Source organism: Bradysia coprophila (genome assembly GCF_014529535.1).
Source record: "Bradysia coprophila strain Holo2 chromosome X unlocalized genomic scaffold, BU_Bcop_v1 contig_26, whole genome shotgun sequence".
NCBI lineage: Eukaryota > Metazoa > Arthropoda > Insecta > Diptera > Sciaridae > Bradysia > Bradysia coprophila.
Window position 1 is genome coordinate 4578088 of NW_023503313.1, and position 10032 is coordinate 4588119.

Consider the following 10032-nt stretch of genomic DNA (forward strand, 5'->3'; position numbering starts at 1 on the left):
CGTACCCACGCTATCAACTTAATTCAATAATGTCCCAAAGTCACTCACCTAGTCGAAAATGAACATTCAGTCGCCAGAACAACTACACCGTGCAATCAATGCTGCATGTCCATTTGAATATTGAAGCCATGACCATTCGAGACTGGCAGCCAAATTCACCATGTAACCAATCTTCACGTCCACCGTAGATTGTTTCCATCTTCAAATGTGTGATGACAATTGCAACTTTCGATTCAATATTCATCCAATGATATGTCCAATCATTTTTAATCTTAACTTGCATCCCAACTTTGTAAACCACTATTGATTTTCAGACTTGCCTTAACTACATGACAGCATTTTGTCCATGAATAACTTATGATCATTGCCCACTCTTGATTTTTGATCGGTATTCTTTCAGTATAAACAGCGGCAGCTGCAACAAACTGGTCCACAACTTTTTTGAGCTACATCAGATCCATCGCAGATTGTTCGCTTCGATTTATCGGTGTCACCAGTCAAATCTGTTTTCAGATGCGTTCATCCACTTGACACAGACTGTTTTGGAATCTCGTACTCAACTAGACGATACGGGAAGTATAATTCTGATTGACTGTTCGTTCGAGGTTCAATCATTTCGATTTGTCATTCGTATTCCAACTATTGTTGTACTTTTGCGTTCGATTGCCCAACGGCAATGGCTTGAAGCGGACCACCAAATCACTCCCGTAAATCAACGACTGATGCCTTTCAGTTTCACTGTCGCATGACACCAGCCGATTTGATACTATATCCATCCATTACCGACCACACGCTTTTCCGTCGGTACTCCACTTGGTTGAAAATTTCAATAGATCGTTTCGCTCGTCGATTCGTCTCCAAGGGTGACCAAACATCCACCGACAAATAGATTTCACCAATTGACACTGAGTACAAAAATTCCTTTTTTCTTGGAGCTTCACTTAAAGGATTACTTCCTTTTGTTTTTCAGGCTGCGCCACTTGTTGGGAATTCTACGATTCTACTTTCTACGAATGAAAACGATCTCAATTGGGGATGTTGTCCCCGCGAACTGTTCGCTAATAATCCCTTTATTTTCTCTTCTTTTTACATGAATCACGCCCCTGTGCACTTCGATTCGGTTCATTCATATAGCACACTTGATCGTTGATGAATACATGAGTTATAACTAGGATCCAGTGTTTTTCGAGACCATTATACGTAACACAAATCTTTGTTAATATTGCATTTCAAGTTGTGACTTGCGGTAACACTCATCTTCCCAATGTTTGTACGAACTTAAGGTGAGGAAACTTGACAAATGCACTGATTGAAGTTGAAGCAGGTAATATAGTCTGGTCATATATCTTTTAAACACAAATATCACTTTGAATTTCAAATTGTGCTTATGAAATATTCTAAACTTATAGTGGCTTCGAGTATCCTGCGTGCCATGTTTTTTTTTGTCTATATCCTGATCCGAAATTGAGCAAAAATGTGAAATTTAAGAGTAGCTTTACTAAACAAAAATCTCGCTCGACCATGAGCAACGGTATAATGGAGACTCTACCTCCTATCGTTTGGATTACGTTTAGAAATCGACATGCTCAATTTATTGACGAAAGGCGCCCCGAGCATAAATTCCATACAATTTTGTCGAAATGATTGTTTACGATAAATCTATACCTTGCAAACACTAATAAACAATCAAATCGGGTGTTATTTTACTAATTACAATAAGCCCATACATTGGGATCAAACAAATAATGTCTCGCCATACCTCAGCAAATTGGCATAACCGCAATTAGCCTCCCGTCAAACACTGGTGAAGGTGTATCCGTAAACTGCGTTTTAATTAACGTTAGCTCGTAAAGGAGAATTTGCATGCATACAATCAACAGTCTATCCACCAAAACATTTAATTCAATAAACATTGTCATAACCTTAATGTTAATAAACGTTTACGGTTTGCAGAGTTGGTGCATTTCTAAATGCAACGCTGGAAACCAACCGTGAGCACAATTAGGTTTCCGTTTTTCCTTTTTTTTTCATTTTTTTTGTCTCCCTGTTTCAAATTGTATGTGGATGTTCATCTAATGGCAACTATTGCAGAAAGCCTAGTGGCTGTTGGACTTAACTCTGACAATGATAGAGACAAAAGTTTATTTTTAGAGCATTTATTTTGCATTTCAAATGTAATTTAATTATTTTTTTTTTTCTTTTTACAAAATTTCTTATTTAGTTTTATTTGTTTATACAATTATACAAATTTGTTCAATTAATTTTATCTAATGGAATAAATAAAACAATAGAACTATTTGATGCATTCGTTAAGAGAATAAAAGCTTAACCAGTTAAAATACTGGTAACTCTTGACAGTGGCAGTGTATCGAATATAATGTTTTTTTTCTTCTTTAAAGCATAACTAGCAAATTATCTACCAGTCACGGTGACCGTTGTCCCATGAGTTGTGTCCATCATCCCATGAGTTGTCATGAGCATAAGATTCACCACCATGTCCGTATCCGCTTCGGCTTTGGGCTTCAGCGACAGCAGCGAAGTGGGCAGCTTTGGCGTGTTGTACTTCTGGGGTTTCAACTGGGACTCCGTTGTGGATGACTGGAATGTGATAGGCACCGGCACCATGGTTGTAGTGAGCTGGGGCATATTGACCATGTTCATCATTGTAGTGAGATGGAGCAGAGTGGCTGCGTGCTTGAGCTTCTGCAACGGCAGCGAAATGGGCAGCTTTGGCATGTTGGACTTCGGGTGTATCGACTGGGACACCGTTGTGGATGACTGGGGCGGCATAGTGTGCTGGTGCTGGATTGTAATGAGCTGGAGCATAACCGGATCCGTGAGAGGCGGCAGCATGAGCGGCAAAGTGTGCGGCTTTAGCTTGTTGGACTTCTGGGGTTTCTACTGGGACACCGTTGTGGATTGCTGGAGCAGCGGCATGAGACCAGCTCGATGGAGCGTATTGCCATGCAGATCGCTTGTGCAAGTGATGGAGGTTGGCTTTAGCTTGGGCATGAGCGGCGAAATGAGCGATTTTGGCTGCAGCGACTTCAGGTGTATCTTGAACGGGTTGTGGCAAGCCATGTACTCCATAACCATGACCATAAGCAACGGATGCGTAATGGGATGGGACTGAGTAGGTTGAAGCATAACTGATTGGTGCAGCGTGATAGCTAATTGGGGCAATGTAGCTGACTGGAGCTGGTGCATAGTGAGCTGGAGCATAGTGAGCGGCTGGTACAATAGCATGGGCTTCAGGTCCTTTTGGTAAATTTGTGGCAGCAACTTGGAATCCATGGACGGGATCGGCAGTGTATTTGACCGATTGCAAGATTCCATGTCCATCAACGTATGAATATCCACCCTGGACTACATCACCGTGTTTTGATTCGTGCTTTTGCGAATTTGGATCGGAATATCCATAAGAGTATGATCCATGTCCATCTTGGCTAGCATATTGAGTGGAAACAGCTCCGTAGAGGGAGGCTGAACACGATGCTGCGAGCAGTAAAGTTGATACCACCTGCAAAATGTAATTAAATTTAAATTTTTAATTTAATCATATTATTGAATCGAAAAATGTATAATTATCGGTAAACATTATATAAATTGGTTTTTTTTCCTGCTGCTGCGTTTTTTAATGGAACCCCAAATTAATACGGAGAAGGGGGAGACGAATAAAAAAAATTTTAAAATTATAATTAAACCGATCGTAAATATTTATATTAAAAACGTGAATTGCATGCTACCGCAACATTTAAACAAAAACAAAACAATTTAAATGCACTGCTGTGTATCCACTGCTATTTATATGTATATAAAGCATAATGTGTCTTCCACAATTCCTTTCTTCCATTTTCTACTCGAACAAAATCCGAACAAACAAACATTTAGTTTAAAGCACAATAACCGTTGCTCGACAACATATTTTTCGAAAATAAAATTTTGGCACACAATTTTATAGATAAAGAAAATAGTAAAAATCACTCTAAATGAATCACAGTTTATATAATCCTTTTTTTATATATGTTGAATGGTCGGGGGTGGCACATCATAAAATCCAATTTTGAATCCCATAAAATCATCCACAATTTTTTTGGTTTTGGTTTTTTTTTTAGTTTTTTAATTATAAAACACCGAAAAATATAAATTTTCACTTACGAAGAATTTCATTGTTGATTTGATTTTGATTTTGTTTTTTTGTAAAAGAAAAAAATATTTTTTGATATGATTATATTCACACTTAACCTCCCAGATCTGCTGACTGGGACTGTTAACGAACTGTGCCGATTCGAAGCAAGGTGTACCAATATATACTATTCAGCTAGCCCGTTTTGTCCTGTCCATGGAGGGTTATCCATATTTCCCATGACCTTGCTTTCGCTGAATGTAATTCACCATCTCAATACTCGCGAGCACAGACGCGATACATACAATATCCAATTTTTTTTTTCTTTAAATTCATTCTTGAATATTACCTACGGTTGTTTTTTTTTTCGTTTTGAGCATGTAATTGTATCTCGATACATATACCTCAACCTACAACTTTGTGCGCTATATTTAAAATAATTGATTACAAATATTGCTAAGCGAAAAAAATAATTGGAATGTTTAATATATTATAAGTACATTATTAAATAATTGCTTAAGGTTTTATGTGTATACAACCAGCGAACACACACGCTTTAAGCTTTAAGCCGTGTGGCATGTGTAGATAAAAAAAAAAAACAAAGATACACTCAGCCATATAGATCCATATCGCGATAATACACCGCAGCTACATTTTTATTGCATACACCGCATTTCATTAATAATTAATCAAATCAAACTCTACTTATTTCGATAAATATAAAACAATTTTTTTTCTTTTTTACTTTTTTGTTTTGTTTTCAAATAAAAATATATTTCGAGCTAATAAAACTATCAAGAAGGAAAAGTGTGTTTCTGGTGAGGAACAATAAACCATTACGTTTTAACGTTCGGTTTATTGGTACAATATCCATATTGAGTCAGTTAATAAACTGTATATGCATTCTTGGTTGTAGGAAATTAAAATATTTTAGCAATTTTTCATTTTCAGATTGTTTACACAATAATAACAATAATAATGCAAACAACTCATTCAGGCATGGTGTGGCGAGGAGATATTGTTAAATAATTTAGTTTTTAGTTTATTTTTCTTTCGGTGCGGTGTATCAACTGTAACCATTTGGTGAACATACCATTCGCAAAAACAACTTGTCACCATACAGTTTAGATGCAAAGAACCTCTCATGTACGTACAAATTTAACACACATACCGACGAGGTGTTGTACAACGTCTTGTTAGAATTAATATTTCTTCCGTGTGTCCAAAGTTCAAGCGTTTTAGAAGTTAATCTATTTTTTTGTGTGTGTTGTATCTGGTGTCTTATAAACGTAGTTTCGTAAAGTTACCTCAACTTTTCCAGTTCCGCAAAACGTTTTTTGGATATGATTTATGCTATATTAGCATTCGAAAATGTACGTAGATACACTTTTAGTATCCACTTACATTTAAATGCTAATGTACTTTCGCGACGAATCTCAACGTGCATGCATCAATTGTTTAAACTTTTGTTTCGTGGGTAATGTACTTTGCATTAAACGTTATCTCTTCCCTTGTTTAACGAGAATTTTCATTAGACTCCCGCATGACTACGTTCTTTGAACGGAGGTCCTACAGGTTTAGTAAGTGCCGTTATTTATTTGTTTTCGGTATGGTGATTTCGGATTTGAATGGCAAACAAGAAAAACCGTAGGTGAGGAATTTTATATGTTTAGAGTGTTATAGACGGCTGCTGTAGTTTCATGTTGATGGTGATTTTCAATTGTCATTGTCAGATGTTTACAAATGCTATGGTTTTAGTCGAATGTAATTTTTTATAGAATTTTTTGTTGCGTTTTTTTTAATGTTGAGAAGTGGCAGTTTTACTGACCATTTAGATATAGAGCCGATAATGAAACTAAAGATATTATCGTTTTTTAGACGATAGTATCGTCTAAAAAACGATAGTATCGTCTAAAAAACGATAGTATCGTTTTTTTTTGACGATAGTATCGTTTTTTTTTGACGATAGTATCGTTTTTTAGACGATAGTATCGTTTTTTAGACGATACTATCGTCTAAAAAACGATATTATCGTCCAAAAAAAAATTCATCCAGGACGATAATATCGTCTAAAATTATAAATTTTAAAATATTTTCAGGACGATATTATCGTTTAAAAAAACGATAATATCGTTTTTTTGGACGATACTATCGTTTTTTTGATGATACTATCGTCTAAAAAACGATATTATCGTTCAAAAAACGATAATATCGTTTTTTTGACGATAATATCGTCCTGGATGAAAATATCCGCTGGACGATATTATCGTTATTTTCTTTTTCTGAGCAAATTTATCGTTATTTTGGACGATATTATCGTACTGGTCGATAATTTTTGGGACGATAATATCGTTCTGGACGATAGTATCGACCAGAACGATAATATCGTTTTTAATTAATTTATTTTTTTAACTTTGAGACGATAATATCGTCCAGGACAATAATATCGTTTTTAATTTTTTTTTAAATAAAAATTCTAGACGATAATATCGTCCTGGGCGATATTATCGTTCTGGATGGTTGTTGAAGACGAAACACAAAATCTTGTAGATAAACACCTTTTTATAGACGGCAAATATATATTAAAAATGGGTTCATTTGGTTCCGTAAATTTAAATTTTATATAGAAAAATTACACAGACTAATTATGAGACGACGCGAGAAAAAAAAATTAACTCCTAAGTTCCGACACCGTTGCGGCGCCCGGCTCGCATTGCGGCCCTCCGCTTCGCTCCGGGGCAATGGGCCGGATCGCTCGGCGTGTTAAAACGCTTTTTATGTACAATCTAAGTTGGTATTCATTTCGTAAAAAGATGAATTATTTAGGGACGAACTAAACGCCTTTTTTAAACACTGATGTGTAGGTGATGTTTTTCGATATTTTGGAAGAGAATTCGGTTCTTGCTGCACCTCTGAGTAAAATTGAGTACTGGACAATATTACCACCCAAAACTAAACGATAATATCGCCCAGGACGATATTATCGTTTTGGACGATATTATCGTACAGAAAACGAAAATATCCATTAGATTTTCTGGAACGGTAATATCGTCCAGAAAACGATAATATCGTTTTTTGAACGATAATATCGACAATAAAACAATACTATCGTCCAGACAATATTTTAGAATTTTTCAATTTAGACGATATTATCGTCCTGTATGAAAATTTTTTGGGCGATATCGTTTTTTTGGACGATAGTATCGTCTAAAAAACGATAATATCGTTTTTGAGACGATACTATCGTCCAAAAAACGATATTATCGTTTTTTTGGACGATACTATCGTCTAAAAGCGATAGTATCATTTTTTAGACGATAGTATCGTCCAAAAAAACGATAATATCGTTCCTGACGATATTGACGGTGTGGAAATGTCCCGCCACCAAAAAAAGGTACAAATACTCTACTCAACTTAAATGGTATATAAGTGAATTTGTGAATGAAAACAAGATTACATGAACAATTTGTTCACCGAACATGATATTTAAAACCAGTTGAGAACGCAGCAGATCGCTTTTCATTTATACATTCCGAAGAAATGAAAAACAATAAAAAATTTACTCTTCGTACAAGTGAAAGACACTGCACACACATCATTCGACAATATAATTGCTTTTGGATTGATACTTCCGTAGATATTTGTGAAAAACCTTGACAACATTTCTATAGTGGCAATTTATTCAACCGTGTACCGGGCTTATTCGATTTGTTTTCCTCATCAATGGTAAGATTTACTTAAGTTTAAGTTATACTCTTATCGAAATAATAGTAGCGGGTTCAGTAATTCTTGTCACAAATAAATGCTCTGAGTCTGAGTCTCATGATTGGTAAGATCTACTTAAGTTATGCTATTATGCTGTTATTAACGAAAGATAATCGCAGGTTCCGTAACTCTAGGCACAAAAAAATGCTCTGCTCTTATTATCCCCTCCGCATCGTACGGTACTTAAAATATTTCCAAGACAATGACGTACACGAACTGTAAAGGGTGTTTTATGTTCGAGAAATGGTAAATAGCAGCGTTTTCATAAAATCGATCGAATGAATCGTCGTTCCATTCTGATAATTTTGTGGAAATTTGTTGGGCCCATTATCACAGTCTCTGAGAAAAATGATCTCCGAAGTGGTCGTGAAAATCGTTTTTCATCAATAACTCTGATTAACGTCAAATTGTGTACATCTATGAAGTTTACAAAAAAACCTTGTTGATCCGTGACCTTGAATTTTTCTAATTAGTGTTTTTTTGACTACATAATCCCATTAAAACTTTTTTTCTAAAATCCATAGGAACGCAAATCACTTTTTTTGACGAAATGCCCCCCTACTTGAGGTAAATACTGTTGACCAACAAACGTCCGGCCCACCCAGCTGCTACAATTTTCTTTAAGTTCCAAAATAGTTTTTTTTTACTACGATGGCCGTCACGACCAGACTTCAGTAGGAAACGGACGCAAAAAATATTTTTGTAGGTTTCGATAGTAGAGAGTAGACTCTGGACTTCGTATTCAGTTATTCCAAGTGTTTAGGGAAGATTTGTCGATTTTTTTACTGAAAAGACGAGACCGAAATGACCGAAATGAATGAACCGAAATGATTTTCTCATAACGACCTCAGCTGTCTGGTTGTCTGGTAGTACATACCATTTGAAAATTTGAATATCAGATAACCGTTGCATTTCAATTGGTCGCAAAATCAATATTAAAACGTTGAAAGATCAAAATGAAGTCATCACTGTACTCAAATGCTTTGTCCTGTCAGAGTTTAAACAAAGTGGATGACAAGCTCAGAGCTTGCTATATGTTCCTACAGACATCGAAATCAGATATGTGGACAAATACTTTGTTGTCAATCTGGTATCTAGCAACATCAACGAATGTTTTACTCAAGATCTCGATTACTCAATGACATAAACGTCATGGCAAACACAAAACATAAATTTTCTCATCTAAAATTCTCAGGATAGAATTTCAAAGAAACATTTCTCAAACTCATTTCCAGCTTATTGATAATAATTGTACCAGATAATATCGCTTTGGCTATACAAATGAAATCTACACATATATCACAAAACGAACTCGTCCGAAAATTCCTTCCTTCCTTCAGGCGATCCGTATTATTAGTCTGATCAAACAAATGTCTCTCATAATCTAGATTTCAATTTAACTTCAAATGATTCTGTATGCATTTCATTTCCACAAAATAATTGCACAATGACGTAAAACTCGAATACACTTATTTACACACTGTACTCGGCTTACCATTTAAAAGCAATTCTCATATCGAACCACAACGTACACTGCATACAATTATCCGAAAATATAGTAACGGCTTGGTGATAGTGGGTAGATTTTCCCAAATCGGTTTTTCTAACTTCTCAAAGCTTTTAAACAGCTTCTCTGTACCACAAAAATAAGGCAAACACTTAATGGATGAATATTTTCATCGATTAGAGTTGCTAAGTTGTGAGTGGTATGGCAAATGGTTTTATAATAATTGAGTTAATTTTATTGGGTACTATTGTCAATGGATGGTATCGATTCGAGTCGATATTCTGATAATCGCTTACGACAGCGTTAATGAACCGAGACCAAAAATAAAAGAAGAAAAAAAGTAATTTCGAATTTCCGGCTAAGTTTCTATCGACTAAGTTTTTGTACGGCTTGTTGTGCCGAATGATATTGTAATCGATCAAATAATTTAAGACGAATCGACACAAATTGTAGCCTATATTTGTACGAAAAAACGATATATTTTCGATGATAACTTCCTATCCGCAACCTTTCTAGAAAAAGTGAGAAAACGCAATAGTTCACGAAAATTTGCACAAAATCTGAGTTTTCGTGTAGAAGGCTACATCACTACAAACATTTATCATTGTTACAGAAAGCCAATATTTCTCGACAC

General features: G+C 35.6%; 1 protein-coding gene across 1 annotated transcript; it reads right to left on the reverse strand.

Moving 5' to 3' along the window:
- Positions 1-2230: 2230 nt before the first annotated feature.
- LOC119069351 (histidine-rich protein PFHRP-II) lies at positions 2231-4305 on the reverse strand. Its single transcript, XM_037173425.1, has 2 exons — positions 4159-4305; positions 2231-3520 (listed from the first exon to the last, which is right to left on the reverse strand). Exons 1-2 carry the CDS (start codon positions 4168-4170, stop codon positions 2417-2419), a joined length of 1116 nt encoding a protein of 371 aa, XP_037029320.1. The 5' UTR covers positions 4171-4305; the 3' UTR covers positions 2231-2416.
- Positions 4306-10032: the final 5727 nt, after the last annotated feature.